The 27,833-nt window shown below is 27.6% G+C and overlaps 5 protein-coding genes and 1 pseudogene across 7 annotated transcripts; 4 read left to right on the plus strand and 2 right to left on the minus strand.

Annotated features, from left to right (window-relative positions):
- Positions 1–241: 241 nt before the first annotated feature.
- On the plus strand, positions 242–4,806 carry LOC112693617 (endoplasmic reticulum junction formation protein lunapark). Of its 2 annotated transcripts, none has more exons than XM_025568766.1 (9): positions 242–503; positions 1,289–1,330; positions 1,412–1,590; positions 1,651–1,849; positions 1,912–2,029; positions 2,093–2,254; positions 3,130–3,336; positions 3,396–3,560; positions 4,542–4,806. In XM_025568766.1, the coding sequence occupies exons 1-9, from the start codon at positions 477–479 to the stop codon at positions 4,577–4,579; spliced, it is 1,137 nt and encodes a 378-aa protein (XP_025424551.1). In that variant the 5' UTR covers positions 242–476; the 3' UTR covers positions 4,580–4,806. The 2 variants fall into 2 exon arrangements, with proteins under 2 accessions (XP_025424551.1, XP_025424552.1); XM_025568767.1 differs by having other exon boundaries at positions 477–503; positions 3,396–3,506.
- A 1,057-nt stretch (positions 4,807–5,863) lies between these two features.
- On the minus strand, positions 5,864–8,091 carry LOC112693698 (annotated as a pseudogene).
- Positions 8,092–10,888: 2,797 nt separating this feature from the next.
- Positions 10,889–11,686, plus strand: LOC112693699 (zinc finger MYM-type protein 1-like). Its single transcript, XM_025568889.1, has one exon. It carries the CDS (start codon positions 10,889–10,891, stop codon positions 11,684–11,686), a length of 798 nt encoding a protein of 265 aa, XP_025424674.1.
- Positions 11,687–11,926: 240 nt separating this feature from the next.
- On the plus strand, positions 11,927–15,998 carry LOC112693700. The gene is made up of 3 exons (XM_025568890.1): positions 11,927–12,526; positions 12,600–12,678; positions 15,961–15,998. The coding sequence occupies exons 1-3, from the start codon at positions 11,927–11,929 to the stop codon at positions 15,996–15,998; spliced, it is 717 nt and encodes a 238-aa protein (XP_025424675.1).
- Positions 15,999–17,223: 1,225 nt separating this feature from the next.
- Positions 17,224–23,754, minus strand: LOC112693614 (tyrosine-protein phosphatase non-receptor type 11-like). Its single transcript, XM_025568762.1, has 13 exons — positions 23,290–23,754; positions 23,087–23,158; positions 22,863–22,985; positions 22,440–22,797; positions 22,128–22,304; positions 20,561–20,714; positions 20,419–20,498; positions 20,191–20,346; positions 19,956–20,123; positions 19,584–19,779; positions 19,350–19,501; positions 18,960–19,252; positions 17,224–17,670 (listed from the first exon to the last, which is right to left on the minus strand). Exons 2-13 carry the CDS (start codon positions 23,095–23,097, stop codon positions 17,550–17,552), a joined length of 1,989 nt encoding a protein of 662 aa, XP_025424547.1. The 5' UTR covers positions 23,098–23,158; positions 23,290–23,754; the 3' UTR covers positions 17,224–17,549.
- A 211-nt stretch (positions 23,755–23,965) lies between these two features.
- Positions 23,966–27,794, plus strand: LOC112693615 (dnaJ homolog subfamily C member 11). Of its 2 annotated transcripts, XM_025568763.1 has the most exons (12): positions 23,968–24,216; positions 24,326–24,455; positions 24,528–24,660; positions 24,724–24,837; positions 24,895–25,025; positions 25,102–25,198; positions 25,261–25,563; positions 25,647–25,763; positions 25,841–26,032; positions 26,106–26,361; positions 27,324–27,456; positions 27,672–27,794. In XM_025568763.1, the coding sequence occupies exons 1-12, from the start codon at positions 24,148–24,150 to the stop codon at positions 27,704–27,706; spliced, it is 1,710 nt and encodes a 569-aa protein (XP_025424548.1). In that variant the 5' UTR covers positions 23,968–24,147; the 3' UTR covers positions 27,707–27,794. The 2 variants fall into 2 exon arrangements, with proteins under 2 accessions (XP_025424549.1, XP_025424548.1); XM_025568764.1 differs by lacking the exons at positions 27,324–27,456; positions 27,672–27,794 and adding an exon at positions 26,443–26,529 and having other exon boundaries at positions 23,966–24,216.
- Positions 27,795–27,833: the final 39 nt, after the last annotated feature.

Raw genomic sequence — 27,833 nt, forward strand, 5'->3', positions numbered from 1 at the left:
AAAAATAACAACACGGTTAAACATTCCTATACTTTCTCAGAATCTGGGAAAAATTAATATATTATGTTCATTTTTTTATTACGGGGTAGTGGCACAGTTTGCGTAATGGATCTGTATATTACTATTTTTAACTCGTACTACGAACGTATCCGTTACTGCGTGTATTTTTCATCGATAGTGTTCACGCACTTATCAAACGCGTTATCATTGTGATTCGCGTTCGGTTCCAAATGTTCCGTGATTCGTGGACGTCATTCCGTAGATTTCCGTTGCGACTACCCGTTGGCTCTCTACTCATAGCGAACGTCAACAGACAACGGCCACGATTGCGATATTATTATTATTATGAAGCCGGTGACCGTCATATTATCGAATTAAAATAGCCCTCCGACAACCGTAGTGCACACCCGGACGCGAGACAGTGCCTAATGTCCTCCAGGTGTCATCATCGCTGTGTCTGATAGGGAACCGCCACGATGGGAAATGTTCTTGCGCGATTTAAAGTAAGCGATAGTGTTAAATAACGCGGTCTCCGAAAATGTCGTCTCTTTTTCAATTAATTTCCGATTCATTATTGTCTGGGTCCGCTTTCGGAGTTTTTTGTGGTAAAAGAGAGAAAGGAAATGAAAAAATAATTATATTAAAATCACTTTGTGTTTTGAATAAAATTAGTGAATACGAGTTATATGAGTATTTGTTGTTTCTACACAGTCAAGTGTGTGGGTTAAAATGCAGAAAATTAAGAAAACATTTATCATATAGACCAACCGTTATTACGAATTTTCTCTTTGAAATGATTACATGTTCATATAAATTAAAGCTTTATTTATTACTTTTTCAGATTTTGATTTATAATTAATAATTATTATTTATAAATCCATGATGATTATATTAGGGAAATCATACATTTTTACCATAAAATTAAAAATATTAATGCATAAATTTCCATTAATGGTTTTTGTTTAAAAATTTTATTATTTTTATCCTTAAAATATTGTGAATGTATCGCTTTTTGTTATAAATAATAACTATGTAAATTGTATCTTACAATGTGGATGAAGAGTATTAATAGTTTTATTATTATTATTTAATACTTAAGTCTTATATATTATCTTTTATATTAATTATGTAATATAATTATAATTATAATAATATATAATGTAATTTTAAAGTCATTCATAACATTACTTCAAATGTTTATATATCATAATATCAATATATTCATAATATATCAACTCATTAATTATGATAACTTTATTTATATAAATATATATATATTTTTTTATAGAAAAAAAAGAATACCAAAGAAGTTTTGGAATCTTTAGAAGATGTAAGTTATAATTGAAATATAACAAGATTTTGTACATTTTGTTGTTTATCAACTAATTATTTGATATTTATTCGGTTTTAGAAAATTGTATATATAGAAAATATGACCTCAAATACTTCACCAATCAATTATTTTAAAATTATATTTAATTCAGCTATTTTGTATGGATTTATTTATATTCTTTATTATTTCGATATTATTTCATATCAAGTACTTCAAAATAAATATTTCATGGCTATTCTTGCAGGCTATCCAATACTGTAAGATTTAAATACAAACCATTTAATTATTTTGTATGTATTAATATCATATTATTTCAGTGCTCTTTATGTTTATAAACTTATTGTTTGGTATTACAATCGAAAAATAGTAACATATAGAAAAACATTATTAGAATTACAAAAGGAAAAGAAAAAAATACTTGATGAAGTTATGGAAAAAGAAACATTCAAAGTAGCAAAGGAAATTTTAGAAAAATATGCGCCGCAACAACTTCAATCAATGACTTCTCAAAATTTTGTAAGTAAATCTATTCTTAGTTTTACTCATATTCATTATTTTAGTTAGTGTTTTGAATTTAGATTAACCAAAGAGCATCTACAAATAATAGAATATCCTTTGCTTCTACTGGTAGACCTATGAACAGAGTACCAAATATGGGTCAACCACCTGCCATAATGCCCTCAACAGTAAAACCAAGTAAATGCTATCTGGCTACTTTATTTGCATTGAAGAAAACAATAATTTTATAATATTTTTTAGGATTAGCTCTTCCAAGACCTGTACTTCCAAAGGATCGTACCATATTTGATCGTTTAGCAGATATAGTTCTTGGGGATGGTCCTCAAAATCGATATGCTTTAATATGTAGGACATGTGGTTCTCATAATGGAATGGCCCGGAAAGAAGAGTTTGATTACTTGGGTATGAATACTTTTATGCATACCCTTTTGCAGATGTTAAATAAGTACAAATACTTTCAATTTTGTTTTCAATTTAGTAAATATCAAATAATAATAATTTAAACTTATATTACCATTAACACTCATTATATAAAATAAATTGATATATTATGTAAACCTGTAAGGATTAGATACCACTTTATGCAATTAAATTATTCAATACACAGACAGTGTACAGTGCCTGTCATAGCTAGTGATGTACTATGATATTGATATTAAACCTATTTTCCTTTATCAATTATCAGTAGTAAATTGATATTTTATATTTAATATACAGTAAACATATATATGAAATTAGATTGAAAAAATAATTATACAGAACTCAGAATCATGATAATTAGATATTGTATTGTTTAATATTTCATTTATTTTTTATTTAGTACCTACAGTATAAAATAATAAATTTAAATAATTTTTATCTGCAAAATTTTTTAAGAAACAATTATTTAAATCTAAGAAGTATTCTAATCAAAAAAGAAAGAATAATGTATTTATTAATTTAAAAATATGTTGATGTTGATATCACAATATGACATTGTAATAATTTGACAAAAAAAATATTGTGCATCACTATTATTAATACTGCTTAAGTGTTTAAATACATAATAAATACAATTTATTTTGTAAAATAACCTTCTTAAAGATTTGACTACACATTGTGCTGAATGACATTTTCTAAATTACACAAAATTGGTTGACATATTATTATATCATTATTGATTTATTGAAAATTCTAAAATATATTAATTTGTAAGTCAACCAATTTACATATGTTATAAGTAAAATTTAATCAATAAAACAATTGCTTATAAATTTGTTTAACATGTTTTGTTATAGCCTATAGATGTGCGTATTGTTCGCAATGGAATCCTTCACTGAAGGTTAAACCTCAGTTAGCTATAAGTTATGAGAGCAGTGTACCAACACAAAATGGTCGTCTAACATCTACTGAAACTATAGAAGAAATCACAGACGACATATCTTTAAAAAGTGATTCTGACACAAATGAGAGTGAAAATTCTGAACAAAAAGTTATAATAACTAGTAAGGCTGTACTATAAAACAATAAATGCTTCTGCTGTTAAAATAAACAATATTTTTAGAATCAGATATCCCAAATATTGATGATTCAGGTCCTACAATTGAAGAGATGGAGGATGTACAATCACCAGACGATAAGACTTCTGACACCAAAAACATAGAAGACTCAATAAGTATACAAAGTCCCATACTCCAATTAATCTTTATAGGAAAAACAATAATTTATCGTGAGAATTCAGTTCTATGATATAACCGCAGATATGTGTAATAACTAGATAACCGACTTCTTTTTATCAATGATGCTAGCAGCTATTTGCAACTTTGACAATGTTTACAAATAATATTATAATAACAATTAACAACAATAAAAATAATAATTCCCCAATTTACTGACTACTGACCCTTTTTCGGTGATTATCGTATATTTTATATAATTAATAATTTAAGATGGTGACCTCATATAGTGTAAATTTGTGTACGAATAGACATTCAACAATGAAGTTAGAAAAATACACTTTTTCTCGTTAGCAGACTTGGGTAAAATACATTTTAAAAGTATGTAGAATAAATACTGAAATACTTACAAAAAATAGTATTCCGAATATGTATTCAAATACTTTATACAAATTGTATTCCGAATACTTTTAAAATACTTCTAGTTTTCATACTATAAAAATAATAGATGTCCACTCAACAGAAATATTTGAAATTGTTGACTAAATATATGTTATTTTCAATATCAAATCAATTGAACCACATTTTGAAATAGGCAGCTACAGTCAAGTTCACTGATTCTTCAATTTTAACTTATATTTTTAGGCTTAGAGTAAATCGTTCTGAAAATGTACAATGTAAAATGAGTTGAACTTAACTGGTTCATCCATCAATTATAGTTTAATAATGTAAAACTGTATAAGTATACTTGTAATTAAATTATATTTTGAGTATATTATGAAATATTTGTATCACGATGCATGATATCAAAACGATTAAAAAATGATAAGAATTTTTAAACATTGCCAAAGTTGTAAATGGCATCGGGCATCATAATTTAATTATGTCGTTTATGGGAGTTGGCCGAGTCGGGTATCTAATTATTATACATATCTGTGGACTAACTTACAAAATTAAATTAAAATTGGAATTATTTTTTACAAAAACATTTAAGCTATTTGTTCATTAACACTTTTATATGTATTATGTTTCAGATAAATCTACACAAGTAATAGCTGAAAAATTGTTATAACTTCAATCAAAAAAAGGAAAATGTTCAGGGGGTGAGGTATAATGAAGTAATAAATTAAATATTTGTTTTTGTTTTTTATTTCATGTTAAACAGAGTTAGAAAATAACTCTGTGATATGAGAATATTAAATTATTAAATTTACTTGTAACTAACTCCCTAATTAACATTTGTTCACAATTTAATAATGTATACAGGGTATTGATATTATATTTTTATGCAATTGTTAATCATAGCTTTTTGTTAATATATGTTGTAACTTATTATAAATTTCTTAATACAATGCATTTTAGATGAATTGAATGTATTCTATTAATTGGTTAATTTAATATAGGTATTTATTTTTTTTATAAAGGAGTTTTTATATTTTTAAGTTAAAATTATAATTTATGAATACTGTTTCTGCTGAAATATTTTGATTTCTAAAATACTTTTCAGTATTAAGTGAATGAATCAGCCAAGTAAATTACAAACCATGTTTATATTTAAACATCTGTAGAATGAATATTTGTTCCTTTCAAAGTACTGAGTTTCCTTATAAATACTTGGAATATTAGAAATTATACTCAAATGTTCAAATGACTGATTAGCCACTAATTTCTTGTAAACTTGAACTATTAACGTTTTAGATAGGAAATTATTGCAGTCTCGATATTACTATTGTATTGTATTAACAGTTCTGAATATAATTTTTAGCATTATAATTTGAAATCTGGTATTCACCAAACACTTGGTCTTTTTATCCTGGTTAACTTGGTATAATATTATCAATCAGGGAATTTTAACACTTTTATTACTCAAATACAGATTTCAAAGATATAATGAATACTATTTTTTGCAATTGTAAGCTGTGACCTTTTTGAAAATCAAGAAATAATATAAAAAAAAAAGCTGAATAAATAAAAATTTAAATTATATTAATTTATTATTTTTAAAACTTAGTAATTTATTTATTTATTATAATAATCAACGGGCATAAACCTTTTAACAAAATATTACAGTATAATGTATAATTGTTGGCACATGAAAACAATTAGATAATATAAAAAAATAACAATATGTTTATATAAAGATTAAAAATTAATCATTATGCTTTAAAAATAATAAAGATTTCGTTTTAAAAATAGGGAGATGTATTAAAAAAATTTAAGACAGCAGAAATTTAATTGGCTTTCAATAGAGCTCTTGTAAAAAATGAATTTTTTCCACAACTTGTTTTAAACTAAGGTGTATAGAACAAAAGAGAATTACAAGTTTTCTCGATAGGGATTCTAAATCCAATTAAACTTAAAATTTCTGGGCAGTCTATATAATTATTAAAAATATCATAAACAAACATAACATATTTTAAATAACGCCTGATAGAAAGAGAATCAAGACCTATGAAATCTTGAATCAAATGAAAAGTAACTCTGGAGATAATGCAATGGATAGTGTTGGGACTTATCTAGATAGATTTTTTTGTCATTTTTTATCTTATCTAGATAAATAACGCTAAGTTATCTAATTACTTATCTAAAATAAAATTTTACTTATATAGATAATTGTGTGTATTCTTGCCAAGATTAGTTATTTTTATTTTTGTACGGAGACGAATCCAACAAATCAGAGATCATAAAAATCGGTCCAGCCGTTCTTAAATTATAAATTCTGTAACTAACCCGACTTTCTTATATATATATATATATATATAGATTTTGTATTTATAATCATAATTCGTGTATTACTAATAAGTAGTATTTCTTATTATGACATTTTGTTTGTATTTTCATGTCGGAAAAATATTTTTGGTGTTTTTAAACTTAATTTTTTATTTTTCCATGGAAGTTCCAAATATAATAGGTATTTGATTTTAGTAAACACATGTAACTCATACACTGAATAGTCAATACTTCTCTCTTAGAACCCGTTAAGTCGTAACTACTTATAGAATAATGAAAATCATCTAATTAAGATTATATGGAAAACAATATTGTTAACTTAAAATAATTTCTTATGTATTCTGTAGTCATCCTGATAAGTATAGAGCAATTTTCATTGTTTTTTTTTTTCGTGTAACATTTTAGTGATTAACTATCATTAAATATCATACATTATACAGTGAAACCTCTAAATAGCAGACACTCTCGGTCGTCGAAAATTTGTCCGGTATTTAGAATAAAACATTTTTTTTAACAAATAAATAAATTCAATAATTTAATTTTATACCATTTTTTCATTAATTAAAAACATCTTAAAAAAAAATAAAAACTATAATAACATTTCTGAAAAAAATCTGTTACTTTAGTTTGTTTACTAATTGTAGGCGTAGTTAATTCGTATGCTAAGGCATTTTCTAATTGGACTCTGTTTGAGAACAATGAACTATTCAGTACCTCGATAGAAGAAATATATTTACGTATGTCTTTTATTGCAAGCAATGCTTCTCGTAGACTTCTTATTTTTGGAATTTCTTGATCTTCGGACCCATCATTTTCTTCATCACTTTCTTCTTCATTTTTTGTAGACATACCCGCACTATCACATGGATTTACGATATCAGTGTCGTAAGTCTCTACGCAATCGTCTAGTGTTATGTAGTCATTTTCCGGAATTTTATTTTCAATCAACTTAATAATATTGCCAAGTTCTTCTATTGGTGTAAGTAGATCATCAACGTCTGTAACGTTGTTATCACAGTGCCTAAAGCCAGACCGCAAAAAACATTTCTTTACTGTTTCGGGTTGAATATTTTTTGTAGATGAAGACACCCAGTAAATTGCATCCAACACGTTGATAGGTTGACGTAACAATTGCGTACGATATAACTTCCTAAACTGATGGATTACTCCTTGGTCAAGTGGTTGGCAATGCGATGTCATATTAGGTGGAAAAAACACAAGTTCAATATTTTTCATTTTTAAACGTGGACGAGGAGCCGCGTTGTCTAAAAAGAGTAAAATTTTTCTTTTATTTTGACCCATTCTGTTATCAAATTTCATAAGCCACTCAATCATTATTTCAGTCGTCATCCAGGATTTTTTGTTCCATTACCAATCGACGGGAAAGTTGTTAATATCCAATTTTTTGAAGGCTCGTGGACGTTTAGCTTTGCTTATGACGAGCGGCCGTTCAAACTCACCTAACATGTTAGAACACAAGAGTACAGTTAAACGTTCTTTTGAAATTTTTCCTCCAGTACATATCTCATTTTTGAACGCCATGGTTTTATCAGGTAGAACTATATAAAATAATCCCGTTTCATCTGCATTGAAAATGTCGCATTCTGCATAATTTGCTATAATTTCGGGTATTTTTGCTTTCCAGTTATCGACGGCCTCTTCATCAACACTTGCTGCTTCACCGCAAACTGATTTAAAAGCAATATTATTTCTTTTACGAAATTTTTCAACCCAGCCATTAGAGCCTTTATAATCAAATCCGTGCATCTCAGCGATTTGCTTACTTTTTTCTTGAAGCATCGGTCCTAAAACAGGAAGATTTTTTTCTCGTAATTTTGAAAACCAGTACTTCATTGTCGATTATAGAGGTTTCTGTTTTTTTGTAGCTTTGTCCATTTCCGTTTATCTTCTCCATTTTCAGCCCAAGTTTTATAAAGAGCGTCTTTATTTTCTGTAACAGCGGTTCCCAAACTTTTTTCCGCGGTGCCTTTTTTTTGGACTCAATTTAGCCACGGTGCCCTGCTGTGAATAATATAAAAGACACGACAAAAAAAATACTCATTGATAACTAATTTTATTAATTTTATTAAAATTTAACTTCATTATAAATTAATGCATTTTTAAACCTAAAAATTAAAATTTATAATTATTATTATCATTATTATAAGATTAAAATGAGAATGTTCGAATATACAATAGAAAATATTTCATTATTTGATATGAAGTTTTTACAAAATTAATAAAGAAAAAAATTTTTAAAAATTTTAAACTATTTGTTATGAACCGTAGACCACGGTGCCCTTAGAAAATGCTCACGGTGTCCCTAGGGCAACTCGGTGCACAGTTTGAGAACTGCTGTGCTATAATATTCGCAATTTGTGTTTTACTAACACTAAATTTGTCTGCTAATGCACAAACGCCCATTGTATTTGTATTTGATGTTCGAAATTCCAGAATGTCTATTTTTTTCATTACAAACACAACTAAACGCACATAGGACAATGCATTAGTTACAATATTTCGTTGACGTCATAATATTTCAATGGCTGAACGGATAAGATAAGATTTTCAAATACAATATAATAATGTACACATAAAGGTGCGTTTACATAAGGCCGCGAACGCGAACGAACGCGAATGATTTCTACCGAACACATTTGTACGCGAATTCGGCATAACTGTTTACATTACTGTGTTCGGAACTGTTCGCCACCGCTCGGGCTTGTTCTCTAGAATTCGTTTTGAACCTTTAATTTTATTGGTTTGAAATATTCAGTGATGAGCACACTACTCTCTAGTGAACTAGTGTACTGTCTGTGTGTTGCTTTTTAAATTATTTAAATTATTTGGTGAATATATTTTGTTATTTAAAATGTCGTCAAGTGAAGATGCCGATGATATATTACTAGCTTGTGCGTGTGCTATTACCACGAAATTATTGGTGAAAAAAAAAACAAAGAAAAAGACGTCGTAAGCTATCCATTTTCCTCCTCACTTCATTGACATTTCTATTCATTTCTTTAGCTATTTCAGACCAATAGTCGATTTTTTTTTGCCATCTTATATTGGCTATTAGTCGGATCCCATAAAATTGGTCTGGCTTTAAATAAATCAATAAGAAGTAGACACTCTTCATCCGTCTAATCCATTATTTTAATAATATAATATTATAATTATAAAAATAATAATAAAATAAAACTAATATAATATTATAATTATTAATTAAAAAAACGGCGGTGCTCGTGGTAACCGTCTCGAGCACGACCGAATTAGAAATGACGGCCGAATATCGTTCGAACTGAACGAGCGTAAGGAATTTATTATTTTTAATAATAACATAAAACATTAATGTAACTTATGGAGTCAACTGGTCGGCAATTAGTATTCATTTAGAACCATGTTTACCTACGTAATATTTATTTTCTGTCCAGAGATAATCAGAGTGATATGGACGACTGTTGTCATAATGTCATATTTCTATAAGGTAAACCTATTTTTACGTTTTAACACGAAGTTGACAACATATTATTAAACTGCTATAGAAATAATATTAATTGTCAACGTGCACTGAGAATAATTATTGATATAGGTACGACTATCAGAGCTACGAGGCATACTTCAATATTCGTTTAACCTATATTATATACTGAACTTTTATATACAAAATCATATTATTTTTTCTTTAAAAATCTATCTGTACCCTGTGTCTCTGTGATGTGTATCGATTCATAAATGTCTATGATATAAAATGCATAGGTATTGCATATAATCGTCTTGCAAATCGTCGAATACAATGATTTTTTTTTAAATAACCTTTTGTTTAAAATTAGTTAATATAGAATACCTATTTATTTTTAAATACAAGGGTCTCTCATTTGTGATAGGTGTGAATACAGATTTGACAAAACCTAACATTTAATAATTATTTAATAAATACTATCAAATTTATTTTTTTATTTTTTTTATAGCTGTATATTTGCATCTATTTATTGTTTGGTAATTGGAATTGGAATAAATATGTCTTCCAATAAAAAAATAAAACAAAGTTCATTGAAATCATTTATAATTGCACCAGTCGCGTGTCCATCAGATCAAACAGTCGAATCTCCAACATTACAAATTCTTGAACCACATACAACAAAAAAACGTTCTTTATCGCCCAATATTGATGAATCAAATACATTTCCTGATAAAAGAGTAGATGAGAATATTAATATGTATGATATAGGCATGTATACGAATCGTTTGTTGAAGCCACACGAAATTGAAGAAATTCTTCAGCAAATCTGGAAACCCGAAAACAATTTTCAATTTCTAGTAACTGTGAGTTGTAAAAAAAATTTAAGATTTCAATTTTCATGGTTGTCTAAATTTACTTGGCTAGCGTATACCTTAAAGTTTGATGGAGCGTTTTGTAAATTTTGTGTTGCATTTGCTAATAACGAAGCAGGAACCAATTCCCAACCACTTGGTGCTTTAGTCAAAAAACCATTTCGTAATTGGAAACACGCAACTGAAACTTTTAGAAACCATTCCAGTTTACAATACCATTTAAAATGTTTATCAGACACTGATAATTACCTTAATATAAAAAAAAAATCAGTCATTATCTATTGAAAACCAATTGGATTCTAGTCATGCAAAACAAGTAATGGAAAATAGAAAAAATATTATTCCAATAATAGAAGCTATACTTTTATGCGGACAGCAAAACTTGTCAACCAGAGGCCATCGTGATTCTGGTAAAATTGAAGTAGAAAATTCGGAACCCAGAGAAAATGATGGAAATTTTCGTAATATTTTAAAGTATCGAGCACTTGGTGATGCCAATTTAAAAAAAGTCCTTGAAAGTCCAGGTCGTATTAAATACATTAGTCCCACTAGTCAAAATGCCATTATTGATGCTTGTAATTCTGTTTTACTTTCTAAGATTGTTAATAGAGTAAATAAAGCAAAATGCTTTACTGTTCTTGTGGACGAAACGGCTGACATAGCTGGAATTGAACAAGTTTCCATTTGTGCGCGCTATGTAAATCGTGAAACATGTACATTGCATGAAGATTTTTTACAGTTTGTACCGACAGCTGATTTGACTGGTAAAGGATTAGCTACCTTAATACTGGACAACTTAAAACATTTTGGAATCGAAACACAGTATCTACGTGGGCAAGGTTTTGATGGAGCAGCTGCAATGTCGGGTAAATATAATGGTGTTCAATATCATATAAAACAAGCTCATCCACTAGCCGTTTATATTCATTGTTCTGCCCATTCTCTCAACCTTGCTGTCTCTTCATCATGTGGTATTCAAAGTATACGAAATTGTTTAAGAATTGTTGGAAAACTTAGGGATTTTTTTATATTTCCAAAACGTAAAGCTGTGCTTTCACTAGCTATTGAACAATCGGAAAATGTGTTATCAAAAAAGATCATTAAAAAGAAGTTGTGAAACTCGGTGGATAGAGAGATATCATTCAATAAATGATTTTTTGGAACTATTCGAAAGCGTTGTAGAAGCTCTTGATATAATTTCTGAATGGAATGATACATCTGACACCTCTCATAAGGCACAAAGTTTAAGAAATTCGATTTTACAGAATTTATTATAGCATTGCATGTAACATCAAAAGTATTTGGATTTGGGCTACCACTGTCGAAACAATTTCAAAAGATCAATATTGATCTGAAGATGGCCATGAGTTTGGCTCAAGATACATCGGACGAACTAAATGCATTTAGGGAAAACGCTGATAGTGAGTTTCATGAAATTTTTATAAAAGCAAAAAATATTGCCAACAAATTTGAATCACCTTTAAAGATACCAAGAATATCTAATGTTCAAAAAAATAGAATGAATATTAAAACTGACGACCTCGAAAAGTACTATCGCATATCCATATTTATTCCATGTATTGACTCATTTATTAATCAGCTCAAAACTAGATTTATTGACCATAAAACTATTTTAAATGGCTTTCAATCACTTTTTGACACAAAAGGAAGTGAAGATGATTCTATAAAATTAATTGATACATACAAAGAAGAATTCAATTCACCTACATCAGTTGTACTTGGAGAGTTCAAGTTATGGCAAAGAAAATTAAGTAACATGAACGACAAGCCAAATAATGCAATTGATGCATTGAATATATGCAATAAAGACATGTATCCTGGTATATTCAATTTGCTTCAAATTCTAGCAACACTCCCTGTATCGACTGCGTCAAATGGAAGAACATTTTCGAAATTAAAGTTAATAAAAACGTACTTACGTAATACTATTTCTGAAGTAAGTGTTAATATTTTATTCAGTAAAATATTATTTTTTTATTTGTGTAAGATTTATGTTTTTTTTTTTCTAGAATAGACTTAATGGATTGGCTATGATGTCCATTTATAGAAAAGATTCTCTCTTACCAGAAGACATTTTAGATGAACTTAGTAAAAAAAAAAAGACGTTTAGATTTTATACTTTAAAATTATAAAATATAATAAAAAAACTATTTTTTATTCTTATAATATATTAAAAACTATTTTTTTATATCAGTACCTACATATCTATATTATGTTGGAATTATTGGACCCCCCCCAAGAAAAAAATTGAAAATACGCCACTGTTTAGAGGTGTCCGTTAAGGGAGGTTTCACTGTATATAAATACTATAGTACACAACATTACTACAATTATCATTAAACACCTAGATACCAATTGATAATGATTATAATTGAGTCTTCATAGATATTATAACAAATATGAAATATTGACCAAAAATAAAATTATTTGAAAATATCTTTTTTTTATCTAGATAAAAATGAAATTATCTTTTATCTAGATAAATTTTGCATTATTTATTCCCAAAACTGTCAATGGGTAACATAAAGGGTCGATTACATTGAGCGAATTTACTCGCTAGTCGCTGGCGAATTACTCGCTGCGACTAAAGTCGCTCAATGTAATCGGTCTAGTCGCTTACTCGCCGCGTGTTGAATACTCGCTGCTCCCTCGCGATTAAAGTTGACGGCCGGGCTACTTTATTATAGCAATTATTTTCAACAATGTATATAAAATCTGGGGTGGATACAAAGGGGGTGGCAATGAGAGCAGTTGCCCCCCCCCCCCCCCGTTCAACAAAAAAAGTATCAAATTAGACTTTTGTAATTAATATTTCATTTTTAGAATTTGAGTCATCAAAATATGTATACCTATCATTCTAATCCCCTTTCACTATTACTATTTACTACTGCAGCTTTTACGATAACAGTAATCAATAAATCTATTTTTAAATTAACTATGCATGCCGTATACAATCATAGTTTTACCGATACTTGCGGCTTGCATTTGATTGTCGCTGTCGTATCGTTCAAATTAAAATCATCTTGTTTTGATAATTTTGTGTTAAAAAATTAGTATAACATTCATATTTTATCGAATAAATTAAGTAATCACATATTTGTTTTTCTGCACTTAAGAGAATAAAAACTTAAGTTAACTTAACTTGAACTTAATAAAATATTTTAAATTATAAAATCTTTTTTTCTATTATTTTTTGAAAATATACCTATCACTTTATCTATGTCAATATGTTGATCTCGATGACAATGTATAATCGACAATCCAGAAAGTCTTTCTTGTAACATGTTGCACCGCAGTCAAGTTTTTATTTTCTTATATTAATATATATATATATATATAATATTATATAAATATGTATAAAATATATATTAATTTGAATTGAGTACTTAGGTAGGAATACATGCTGAGATAAACTAATGTTAGATAAGTTAGAATTTTTTTTAGTGATAATAGCTTTAAAAACTTAGATATTTTAAATATAGGCCTATAATTTCTGACATTATTTTTGAATCGCGGACGTTTCATCCCCGTCAAAATAAATGAGTCCACAGTATCGTATATAAGACATTACGGGTTTTCCTAAATAATGTTGGTCATAACTAAGTTTAACCGGTTAAAAGCCGAAGTATGACATTTTTGTTGAAATTAGACACAATTCCTTATTGTTTTTGAAGGTTATTTTTATTATACTTTTATACTGTATACTCAGAGCTATAAAGAATACTTTTAAAAACTACTTAAGTAAATACTCTAATACATTTTTCTTCAAGTATTTAAGATACTACCCAAATACTTTAAATGTATAGTATTTCAAATACTACTCAATTACTTTAAAAAAGTTTTTGGAATTACTTTTCAAATACTTTTTGAAAAAAATATTTGGAGTTATTAAGCCATGGTAAACTAACATTTTGCAGAGAAATAGTCGAAAGAGATGCGGTTCTGAATCACTTTCATCATCAATATTATGGCTAGAATTGCTCATATTAAAACTTGAAATAATTGTAATAGCCAGTAAGTTATAAACTATACATTTATTTTAATAAATAAAAACGGTGTAGGCTTGCAGCTATATAGCGATTTGTGGTAAAATCTTTATTATTTTCGTAATCCCGTATAACCAGGCGTATCTGATATTAACAGTTACCTATCTAAAGCCGGGTTCCCACGACTCGTGTATTTGACGAATATTTGCTATTCTTGGATAATCGTCATGTAGTGGAAATGGTATATTTGTACGAATATTCGGCATTCGGTATTCGTCATTTGTCTTGTTCCCGCCGATTGTCGGTAAAACTGACACGAGTCAAAGAAAATAATTGTATCACAATATACTATACAGTAGTAGGCTAGTAGCGTCAACTGTCATGGCGTTGTATTATGTTATAGTTTTTAGATATTTTGCAAGTGAAATTTTCTTTGTAATAAATAATTATGTTTTATTTTTATAATGAATTAATATCTTTAATAAATCAATAATTTTGGCCAAGGATTGTGGACAGTTTGCGTTTTGTCCAGGCATTTCTGAAGTTTTCCCGTACCAATATCATTCATAAATATCAGCAGAAATTAACAGAAAGCGGGATATTAGAACGATTTGACATTAACCCTTCGTTAGTCGCGCGGGTTACTATTGTATCCCACTATTATTGTTTGTCATATCTTTATTGCAATTGGTTTTTAATAAGTCTAATTTTAGATACCTTTCGATAATACTTGTCACTTTCATTTATTATCACTATTTACGATTAGACGCAGTTATATATGGTTGAACTCCTCCGTGTAACATATGTATATCGCCCAACTATAGCCGTATTCAATTTGAATATACTTCGAAAACGACTTTATATTTATATTAATATTATTTTCAATATTAAAAATGTAATTTGCATGTACATTAGCTAATATAACTATGCATATTTTCCGTAGTTCTGAAAAAGACTTACAATCTGACAGAGAATTTGAAAATCGATATTTTTTATGAGCTTGTCATTTTATATTAATTAAATTTCTAAGTGATAAGTTTGACCAACTTAGTAAGTTATGAAATTCAAGATTTAATTTTACTTTAGGAACAAAAATATCAATCGAATGATTTAGAATTTCATAGAATTTCGAAATAGAATTATCTAAATCAAGGTTTTAATAAATTATAATTTAAATCAAAACTAGACTTAAATTAAATTATTAAACTGACAACCATTAAAATTATGAATAATGGGACAATAGGACTCAGATATAATTGTAGAATCTGTAATAGATAATATAAAATCAAGGGGTGAATGATAAGAACTAATATGAGGCGTAAGTGTACAGCCTTTTTGTATATCATTAATATTTAAATTCGTTAGTACTAAATCTATTTAATAGCTCGGCCCGAAAAGAAGCAATCAATATGGGATGTCTAGGACGACTGACTTAGGCAGGTCAGCGAATATACTACTACGATAATTTATTTCATTGATAATAAACTCATTATCTAATGAGTAATTTGAATTAAGTGAGCTATAATTTTTCACTTTCAACAAGCAATTTTTTAATCAATATTTTTAAATCGAGCAAGTCTTTTAGACCATGAACACAGAAAAATTTAAAAATTCTATTTTTCATTGAGACACATTTGATTTCCGACGCAGTAAGTCCCGAACACTTATTATGTACAAGAGCAGCATATTCATCACATTTTATAGGTGTATTTAATTCTGCGAAACGAGTATCACATACTACACACTTTAAATCCTAAGACATCCTAAAACTTATAACAAAATTAAAAAAAACGTAATGAAAATATTAATCCATATAAATAACTATAGCAAAAATCAAACGTCTGTTCACTAAAAAGGCCAACAATCAACCTATATAACCAGTGACCTATCCAGGATTCATTTAATGGCGGTGTTTTAAAATTTAATACTTATAGTAAGTGGGGGGTTCTGCCCCCCACGTACTACATTTATAAATACATAGTATTTATATAAATTATTATATTAATGAAAATTAATTTACATAAACTTACGTTTATTTAAATCAGCGTTTCTTAATCTTTTTTATCCGTGGAAACCCTATTTTTAGCTTTTTAGTTTTTTTTCAAGATTATTTGTAAATAAATTATAATAATAAAATAATATTGTGTTAAAGGTATTTAATTAAAAAAATACGTTAAAATTGAAACTTAAAATAATAATAATTGTATACATATATTGTAATACTTTAATAATAATTACTTTAATTAGACTAAATACAAATTTAGACTATTCCATGTGGCTTATACATTGTTATTTAATATATAAAGATTTTTTTTTCTATAATGAAAACAGTTTTTAGCCATTACTAATCTTTAGCTGAAAATTATAAAGTATTTTTTTTAAAAAATCACTTAAGCTTCGCGGAACCCTTAAGTGATCTTTGCAGAACCCCAGGGTTCCGTAGAAAACAGTCTAAGAAACACTGAATTAAATTATACCGTAAGTAAGTTTGCAATTTGCTGAAATACCATAAAATATGGTCAATGGAAGGGTGTACCAACACCCATATCATCCCCTCTAAATATGCCCCTGGATATAACTAACAAATAATAATATAATTAATAACATTTTACAACAATGTTACTATATTAAATTTAATTTAACAATAAAAATAAATAATACAAGGTATATGAATAACAATATTCACTAAATTTAACAAACTCAAAAGGCTGTAGTCAAACCTCAAGTATATAAAAATTTAACAGTCACATTTAGCAGTTATTTATTTAAATTGGCCCAAACCCAGGAATGTATAGTAGACTAATTGTTGTTAATTTAGGCGTCAATAATCAAAATTAACATTTAAAAATAACTTGTTATTTAAAAAATAATGTATTAATATATAAAAAAATATGAGATGCATTGGTCGATGAAATCTATGTTATACATTAAGACGATTGTTTAATAATTTATACTTGTTGTGCAAAGTTAAAGTCATAATATCATAATTGGTGACTGAGGGGGTGGAGGAGGGGCTTCCATAGGCGGAGGCCCGATATCGCACTCATTAGACGGTAAAGGTGATGTTATGTTAGCATAGGAATGTAATTCAAATCTGTAAAATAAATGGAAAACTTATATTATTTTCATATCATAAAATATTTTTATAATTTAGTTTATTAAGTAAAATAAAATTATCATACCTGAGTGAACTATGAAATAGCTTGCAGCATGTTTAAAAATTCAAAATCATATTGGATCAAATTAATTTTATGTTTTTCTAAAAAAGTATCTGGTTTTTGCTAGTAATGAAGGATATTATGTATTTTAATTTTTAAGAATAATTATATTTATATATATTATATATTTATGTAATAATTATTATATTTATTATCAAGTTCACATATTATATTAGTTCACAGTTTATATTTAGTAATGTAAATTTGTATAATTGAAGAAAATATTTAATAGTTTTATAATCATGCAATCAGTGGCATACATATGGGGGGGGGTGTCCCGGGTTTAAACCTCCCCAGGGACAAAAAAAAAAGAAAATTGTTTTATTATTGATGACGTCTAATATATTTGTAGTTTCATTATTACGCTTTAAACTTAAAATATACAACTATACAAATATTATGATAATTAAATAATTATATTGATAAATGTTTGAAATTTTTTTTTAACTATGCTGTTTTTATATTCCGATAGCTAATAATTTACTGTAATATAAAAGTAAATTGTAAATTGGTAAAAAAGTTGCATAAAATAATATCTGTTTATAGTAGTTATTTATTTTATTAATTTGAGCAACGAAAAAAAAAAAGATAACGATTATTTTTGTTAAGCCCCCCCCCAGAGCAAGATCGAATGTACGCCACTACATGTAATTATAGTGAACAATAATTATTTTATAGAGTTAAGGATTAAGAATTAAAATATTTGAAATACATTAGTATGTAAATTATAGCAATTAAAAATTATAAAATAAATAATGAAATGCCATCTTTATTTAAATAACTTTTGTAGACATTTTGAGTTCAAACATTTTTGAGATTAAAAAAAAATATATTTTCAACTTTCAAATTTAACTTTTTCTAAATAAAAAAATATACTTAATTTTTAAACAAATCTACTAGCATTTAAAATAAAAATTTAAATCTAAATTGTTTTGAACTAAAGAAAGAATTGGATTTTAAAAATATGTTTATCATGATTCTCAATGTACTTGAGCATTTCCTTAACTAGGCAATACTTACTTATTGAACAACAATGTGTGCCTTCAAATATGAAATTTAAGCAATAAATAAGTTAAATAAGTTTATAAGAGATGCATCATCATAATTAAATGTCAATGACTAATTATTTAAGTGAACCAGATTAAATCAATCTAAACATACTAACACGTTAGAAGTAGGTGAGTTAGGACACGAATCTGTAGTAACCAGGGTAGTTGATTGCGTACTCAGTGGCTTTCCAGGGTCATAACCAAGAAGTTCAACAACATTTGATTTGTCCAGGGTTGGAGACACTAACGGAGAATCAGTAGTAGGATAGGTGTTGCATGTAATAGCATTTTTTAAAACCCTATGTGCTGTACAAGGATTTAGAGTTGGCACATTTTCTTCACCTACAATTGTTGCTAATTCTTCTGTATACTTTATGTTCAGATATTCTCGTCCGAAAATCTCAATTTTCTAAACAGAAAAATTTGATAAACAATGAAAAAACCTCTTCTTAGTCTTAGAAATAGTCACTCATATTTATTATTCAATTATTCTTAATAGTGCTGACCTTTTCTGCAGATATTCTCGAACATATTGTTTGTACATAATGGTTAATGGCTGTATATATAAATTGATATTGTGCTTCAGACTGTACAAGGCCAGGACGAAATGATCTTACCATGTGAGTAGTTCGTTGAATATCAAGTTCACAGTCAAGACCTGTATTATTTTATGTAGAAATAATAGTTACACAATGTATAAGCTGCAATTAATTATATTGTAGTTACATTTTAACACATACCTTTTCGATTTATAAGACCAATGAGAAGGTCAAGAACAACAAATGTTCCGGTTCTTCCAATTCCAGCACTGCAATGCACAGTTAAAGGATGTGAAACATCCGAATGGGCTTCTATATTGAATTGGCGAACATTAACTACAAACTGTAAGTCAAGTAATGAGCCAGCATCAGATGGAACTCCATGATCTGGCCAACCCTAAAAAAATGTCATAAAAACAATTAAAGTAAGTAGGATGATTAATTAAGACATGGACAATATTGATAATTTCATTTTTTTTTTCAGTATACTACTCACATAGCTACACACTTTTTCAAAAACATATTAATGACTCATCAATATTTGAGCCCTAGCAATAATGTAATATTTTTTACCATATAGTGGTATTGAAATATTCTTCTGTGTCTGTAATTTGGAATGGAAACATCAAATATTCTAACTATCATATCATGTTGGTGAGCACGCTCTCCAAGATTTACCACGGTGATTTTGCCATAATCAAATGAATGACCTAAATCAGGCCAGTACTTAACACATTTTTCCTAAAAATATTGTAATTAATAACAATTTTTAATATTTAAATGTTTAACAACATTTATGATAACTTACTTTAGATTTTTCAAACAATTTTGTAATCATGACAATCACGCGAGAATCTTCTTGCCATATCATTTTCCAAAAGTCATTAACTGTATTATGTAAACAACCTTGAGTGACTATGTAATTACGAGTTTCATATTTTTCTGCTAAAGCAAATGGATCAAGCTTAAAAATAAAATTGCATAATATTATTTTAGATTATAATAAAAAAAAAAAAAAAGATTTTCAAGTTATTACTCTGATCATATTAGCATTTATGTAGTCTGAACCTGGTATACTTTTATCACAATTTTTTAATACAATTCGAGAATGATCATCTAAAACAGTTATAAAAAAATAAAAATAAATCATTATTGTGATGTGAAAACAATGGACATACATGGTAAAATGTTTCGATATCGATTCTTTGATTTATTTTCATCTAAAAAACCAATATCTTTAGTTGACTCTCTTTTTGTTTCCCATTGTTGTAACACATCAAATTCTTCCCAAAAACCTCCAGTTCCAAAAGAATAGTGTTGGTATTTTTGATGCTATGGTATAAGAATAATACATTTAAAACATATTAAAATATGAGTGTTAAAATTTTATTTTTAAATACCAAGATAAAAAAACTATTTAGAAAAATACCTTTTAAACTAAAAACAATTAATAGTTACGTTGAATAAAATATGTAAATACTTATTTTTTGATGAAAATCATAATATTTTAGTTGAAAGTTATACTATTGTATAATATATTTTCATGGTTAATATATGAATTGCATGTAAAAAATGCCATGCAATATTTTGAATCAACTTAAAACTAATTAATATACAATGGACATTTTAATTTTGCAAAGTATTTCCTTATACTTCATAAAAAATAATAGTAAATTAAGTAGTGTTAAGTATTAATAGTATACAAATAAATAGTGAATCATTAAAAACAAATTTTATAAATAATTTAAAAATTGATTTTCAGTTTCAAATTATTTGTAATAATTAAAAAAAGCAATTTTAGTTTAGCTTATAAAAATAATAATAATAATCTGCACAAAAATAACATTAACATAATTTTGTTCTTATTTTCAGTCACCTTTTGACAAATTCTTTTTTAGATAAGAATTCAAATTTAAAACAAATACTCCCATTTAAAACATTAGGAAAAATGGTGTTCTGCAATATACTACCACTCAATTACATTTTTTTTTAGTCTCATTATGAATTAAAAGTTTAAAATATAATTCTGAACATTTTTAAATTCTTCAACATAAAGATTGAAAAACATTTTTTTTTTTTTTTATAAAAACTTCTTAGATTCTTCACCATACTTTTTTTCACAATTCAGCCATTTCATCTAAACATCTTTCTTATAAGCATTTTGTCTATATAACTTCTTATTCAAGTATGCATTGGTCTTCCAACATTCTTATAATTCATTTTAACTTTTTTATTTTTAATAGGATTTAATAGATTTATTTTTACTTTTTATGTCATGTATTTTAATGTTACATGTGGTGAAAATAATATTAGTATTACATTTCTAATAATACTATGATCTTATGTTTTAATAAGTAAAAAATATGAATAGTTGGTTTAGCAAAACATATACATATACAAAAAAAATGTATAGATCAGAACATATTTTTAAGATGCATACATTTTTTATGTTTAATAAAAAGCAATATTTTATATTTTATTATATTAGTAGAAATATCTAATTTTCCTTTTTTATTTTGATAAAATAAATATTACAATATATTGTTCATCTAACCTTCTAAAATTTTAAGGAATATAGATATTATAAAAGATATGCTATTAAAATAGACATTTTAAAACTATAATTTATGTATAACTTACACAATTTACATACAAATATTATGATTTTCATAGTGTATATTTAAATATTTCACAAAGAATTTTAATAATGCAAATATATAATCAAATAATCATAATACAATTTACCTTAAGTTTAAATACACGATCAACTATCCCAGCAATACTAATTCTAGTTACGTTTACTGGGTTCATTAAATGTATTACTGATCCATGATGGTCAACCATAGGATTAAAACTGTAGTATTTCATTAAATCATTCAAGGATAAGAATTCTTCTCCACCACCAATATGATACTTTTCTCCCTAAATATGAAACTTTATGTAAGTCAATTTTTTATAAAAAAAAATATATATTTATATATCAAAACAGTAAAACAACTAAATTAAATTAATTAATTTTTAAAAATTTTGAGGTAATAATTAAATATTCACACTTACATTAAATATAATTTTAATTTCAGTCACTTTTTCATCAACATTAACAGCTAATACATAATTGCCAGGATCGGATTGTGATTCTCGAACTAAATAACTACCAGGACGTCCTTTCTCTAAAATCAAATACTCAGCTTCTTTTCTTGACATTTGACCATGGAACCATCGTTCATTAGTAGGCTCAGGCGATCCAATTGGGATTAATAAAGGTAATGGTATACCACCTTGTTCTTTAAGCACGTGTGGATGAGTCATATAATGTTCAATGAGATCTGTTAGAGTTGTAAACTTTTCACCACCGTTGAGATCGAAAAATTCACCATCATTATGGATTTTTATATGGTTAACTTTATTACCATGCCTAAAAAATGTATACTTAAATTATGCATGAGATGAGGGCAAATAATAAATTTAATTGAGTTTTACCTAACAGATAAGACAAATTGTCCTTTTCTGCTATAAGATTTGCGAACTAAAAATGACCCTTCCACACCTTCATCTAAAAGTACATGCTGAGCATCTAAGCCATTTAAATGAGAGTGGAACCATCTATTTAAATTGAACATCAAATGTTTAACAGTGTTTATTGAAATATGAATAAAAATTAACTATAGATGAACATAAATAAAAATCGAATAGGTGCATCTTACCTTCTGGACATTGTGAAAGTTAGATGCTGCTAACACACAATGTGCACAAAATTCCACTTTTAACTTTACATACTGCAAAAAGAAATAAAAAACGTCAAGATAGTCATACTAACAATCATTGTAATACTTCCTGGAACTCTCAGAACCGTTATGTACGTCATAGACGTTAAGATAATAATAATAAGATAAATAATGAAACTTACGCAATTTCATAGCCTACACGAATATAGGCTTAGAGTTTTTGTCAAATTGATCGGAACGCGTGAACCAGAATCGTTTTCCTACACATTCGGAATATTAATGCGCTATGTGTCCTTCATTGGAGATGACCATCACAACGAAACAATCGTCTCGCGCAACACGCATAATTAACTAGGAAGCCTCCACCGAGCGACAGTGCGGGACGCAGACAAAAAAAACCCTAGGACGACGAATCGTACAATTTGGACAGGCGACGGACGAGCGAACGATTGACGGACGACATTTACGCGGAGCAAAAGCGCTAAGTTTGATCCGTAAGAATGCGAATGGGGGAAAAAATACTATTTTGAACGAAAATAAATGACAATAATAATAATAATTGTGTGTATATGTGTATAATAATACGACGTGTGTGTGTTGTTGAGTGTCGACCGTCGAGTCGCAAATAATTCGACGAGACGAGATAAGAACCATTGATAACAGCGGAAGGTCTCCGTGGGCTCGCTCGCGTGGGGAATGTCCATCGTAGAGCAGGCCGCCGTGCTGCCTAGACGTTACGTCCCACCAATTTATTGTTCTGTGGTCCCACCGACCTATTCGTCTGTTCCATGATAACCTTTTAGACCACGGTGCACCAAGACCGTAGATAACATTTGGAAAACTGTTATCACATTTGAAAAATAAAATTAAAAATGATTATTCCAGTTTCGCTTCACATCATTATCACATCCGTTTCATGCATGTAATATTTTTCAAATCCATCGCAACACGACTTCTTCGTGTTCAAATCTTACGTGTCTGACGTTGTCTTAGATGTCAACTCTGTCAGCGTTGTTCCGATTGTGAATCGTTCTTCGGCCATGGACAGCGATTCGGAAAACGATTTCCTAGAAGACGACTACTACTCGATATTGAATTTGCGCAAATCAGTTAGTCATAATAATATGATACGGATATATATTTATTTATAAATAATATATATATTGCGTTTTGTTGGGGTTTTCTCAAAGTAGATAATTTTAACGATGTATATTTTAGGCAACCCAAGATGAAATCACAAATGCTTATCGTCGCTTAAGTAAGATCTATCATCCTGACAAACATGTGGATGAAACTAAGAAAAAAGAGGCTGAAATATTATTCAACAAGACACAAAAGGCTTATGAAGGTAGTTCTTGATATCCAATGCACAGTTGTTTTACCTAGATTTTTGTTTTTAATTATATGTTTTTCACAACAGTTTTGAAAGATCCACATCAAAGAGCAATTTATGATTGTGTAGGTGTTAAAGGTTTAAAGACTGAAGGATGGGAAATTGTACATAGAACTAAGACCCCGCAAGAAATTCGAGAAGAATATGAAGCACTAGCAAGGTATGCATAGCAATTAAGAAAGTGTAATAATAAAATCAATATTGTCTGCTGAATCCTTTTTAGGGATCGAGAAGAAAGAATGTTACGCCTTCGAACTAATGCAAGAGGTGTATTCACGGCTAAAATTGATGCCACTGATGTTTTTGAACCCAACCAATATGTAGATTATGACTATGAGTAATGTATTTTTCTTCTCATGTAAAAATTATTCATCTAATTGATTTATGTACTTAGGGAGGATAGTTATATATACATACCAAACATTGAGGTATCATCAATGTCCATGTCAATGTCTACTGAAGCTCCAATTACTTTGCGTGATACTATTGTACTTAGTGGAAATTTATCATCACGCACTGGTTCAGGTATTTAAGCAATAAAATATTTTTACGTGTACCTATATATTAATCATAGTAAATACTTATTATAAAATAATTTTAGTATCAAGTAGTTATAAAAGACTTTTGAGTTCTAACGGATGGATTAAATACGATTTAACTGCTGGCAATGGTTTACATGTGGGTGCCAAAGTGTTCAAGTAATTATAATTTTTTTCATTTGGCTTCCGATTTTGGAAATAATAATCATATTTGATTTCAGAATGATAACCAAAACGGTATTTGGAACAATAGAAGGAAGTTTAAATGATTTATCTAGTGGCTCTTTAAAACCTATGGGCCGAGTATTGTTAGGTACAAGTTTGGGTGCTCGTACAACTGGTTATATATCTCTTGGTGGTCGTTTTTCATCATTGAAGCAAACCAGTTTGTCTACTGAAGTAGAACATAATACTGAAAGAAGTTACTGTATGTTTAAAGTAGAAATTGGTCTTGCCCCAGCTATCAGTATGTTATACACTTGGAAATTTATTGAACAAGACTTGATGTTAAGAATTTATGCAAAGTATATAATTATATGTAATAGTTATAATATAAAAAAGCAAACTTAATTCATTATTTACCTAATATTTATTTGATATCTAATAGAGCTGGTGTTTTAAATTCAAAACTTGAATATGGTGTTGAAAAAAAAGTATCTAAACTCAATACATTCGCAGCTACTGTTCAAATTGATACAATTAATGGAGTTACTCTTAAAATAAAGTAAATAATTACCTAATTTGTAAACTTGTCAGTACGAATAACATTATTTTCACATATGTATTTAATTTCATTTGAAGGTTTGTAAGAGCTAGTCAAACATATATTTTTCCAATTCTTTTAAGTCATGAAGTGATTACGCCTCCTATATTTTATGCTACTTTTGTACCTATTGTTTCTTGGTTTGTAGCAAAAAATGTTTTATTGGATCCACTAATGAAGGAGTATAAAAATAGGAAAATTGTCAAACAACGTGAAATTAATAAAAAAAGGTTTCTCAACAAATATTTGTATTTTAATTAACAATTATTATAGTTTATTATATTCTATTAACTTTTTTTTTAGAATGGCAGAATTACGTCAAGAAGCATTATCTGCCATTAACTTGATGATGGCTACAATGGAAAGAATAGTGAGGGATGAGACTGAAAAACGTGGATTAATTATTGTATTTGCTAAATATGGCTGTGCTGAGTTAATAAACCAGGCTGGACAATCATTTAATGAAAATGATATATTACAACCAAACATTATTGATGTCACAGTTCCATTACAATGTTTAGTTAAGGATTCCCAATTAATACTTCATACGACTACAAAAGTAATTATTTAATTGTTTTATATGGTTTAAAATATATTAAATTACATTTTGTTTATTTTGTATGGAATATTCACAACTCAGTCTATAACTACTAATGGTAGCAGTTATTATTAAAAAAGTTGATAGAAGCTATCATAATAATATTGATTAGTTCAAATTAAAACAAAATAAAATAAAAAACATAAAATGGTAATTTTTTTTTTTAAATGATAATATAATTGTTATAGTTTTAAATATAAGTCCAACCCTTGAATCCATTCTAGTGCTTTTAGTGCCACTGGGTATGTTCCCTTTTAACAGATAATCCATTACCATAAGATGAATGGTTTGGCCTTCATTACTGCAGTCACAAGCTATACTCTTCCCGAGTCTATTTGTACATCATGTATCCACAACGACCATGTTTGATTAAATGAACAATAAGTAATCACCTAAATATTTATTTTTTTCATTCACATTATAACTTAATCATTTTTAATTTTTTTATGTTATAGATTATGAAAGTTTAATCTTCTTAGATAAAAGATAATTATATCTAATTTTAAAGGTTTAAATTTTTGAGAAAATTAAATTGTATTTCATTGTAGTTCTTAACTTTTTGTGTAGAAAACTTCATTATAAAAAATGTATCATAAGTGTATAAAGTAAAAAAGTATGATAAATGGTTTTGTTTTAACACTTAATTATGAAATATAATCTAAATATATATATATATATAAACATTGAACAATATTCAATAATTCTTTTAAGAGGATATTGTAACAACTAGATTTTGCTTTTTTCTCTAATTTGAAATTTATTTACTTTAAATATAAAAGTATAATCATCATTTAATTCAAAAATATTTATACTTTACTTAAAATTAATATTTTATTTATTTTCAATATTCTTCTAGATTTGTAAATTTTTTCTTGACATTGCACATATACTTTTGAATCTAATTTTATATAAAATATTTGTAGTGTCAGTTACCTGGATTTTATGACCCATGTATTGGTGAAAAGAAAATGTTAAAAATTCAGTACACTTACAGAGATCAAAATCATGAAGTAACAATTAATGATAACGAACCTCTCCGAATACCTAGACCTCATTGTAAGTATTAAGTATTATCTATCAATTTGAAATCTCTGTTGAGTAACATAGATTAAAGATAAATCATTACCTTTCTAATATTTGAATACTTGGTAAGAATTATTTTTCTTAGAAAATGTTTGATGTTTATAATTAAAAATTAAAACTGTCCTACAAAATATAAATTTTTACACTACCAGTTTAATAGATATAAATAATTTACATTTTATTTTTAGCGCTTCTCGTTAGAACTTCTACACCGCCATCATGATTGAAGAATCAAATATTACATTATAAAATAGTTTAATATTTCATTATTATTATTTGCTTTTTGTGTTGAAGTTATTGTTAAAATTTGATACGTTGATTAGTAGATAATAATTAATAAAATTGTTTAA

Source organism: Sipha flava, unplaced genomic scaffold (assembly GCF_003268045.1).
Source record: "Sipha flava isolate LNK unplaced genomic scaffold, YSA_version1 89_pilon_pilon, whole genome shotgun sequence".
NCBI classification, from domain to species: Eukaryota; Metazoa; Arthropoda; class Insecta; order Hemiptera; family Aphididae; genus Sipha; species Sipha flava.

Excerpts from the sequence above, each read along its gene's own strand:
- LOC112693617 (XM_025568766.1), top strand. The coding sequence starts at position 477 with ATGGGAAATGTTCTTGCGCGATTTAAA. Across the intron at positions 504-1,288 it reads ATGTTCTTGCGCGATTTAAA|AAAAAAAAGAATACCAAAGA; the intron begins GTAAGCGATAGT and ends ATTTTTTTATAG. Across the intron at positions 2,030-2,092 it reads GCCCTCAACAGTAAAACCAA|GATTAGCTCTTCCAAGACCT; the intron begins GTAAATGCTATC and ends AATATTTTTTAG.
- LOC112693699 (XM_025568889.1), top strand. The coding sequence starts at position 10,889 with ATGGAAAATAGAAAAAATATTATTCCAATAATAGAAGCTATACTTTTA.
- LOC112693700 (XM_025568890.1), top strand. The coding sequence starts at position 11,927 with ATGGCCATGAGTTTGGCTCAAGATACATCGGACGAACTAAATGCATTT. Across the intron at positions 12,527-12,599 it reads TACGTAATACTATTTCTGAA|AATAGACTTAATGGATTGGC; the intron begins GTAAGTGTTAAT and ends TTTTTTTTCTAG. Across the intron at positions 12,679-15,960 it reads AGACATTTTAGATGAACTTA|CTCGGCCCGAAAAGAAGCAA; the intron begins GTAAAAAAAAAA and ends TCTATTTAATAG.
- LOC112693614 (XM_025568762.1), bottom strand. Across the intron at positions 22,798-22,862 it reads CAATTTGTCTTATCTGTTAG|GCATGGTAATAAAGTTAACC; the intron begins GTAAAACTCAAT and ends TACATTTTTTAG. Across the intron at positions 19,502-19,583 it reads TGGTCTTATAAATCGAAAAG|GTCTTGACTGTGAACTTGAT; the intron begins GTATGTGTTAAA and ends AAAATAATACAG.
- LOC112693615 (XM_025568763.1), top strand. The coding sequence starts at position 24,148 with ATGGACAGCGATTCGGAAAACGATTTCCTAGAAGACGACTACTACTCG. Across the intron at positions 24,838-24,894 it reads TATGTAGATTATGACTATGA|GGAGGATAGTTATATATACA; the intron begins GTAATGTATTTT and ends TTATGTACTTAG. Across the intron at positions 25,764-25,840 it reads GGAGTTACTCTTAAAATAAA|GTTTGTAAGAGCTAGTCAAA; the intron begins GTAAATAATTAC and ends TTTCATTTGAAG.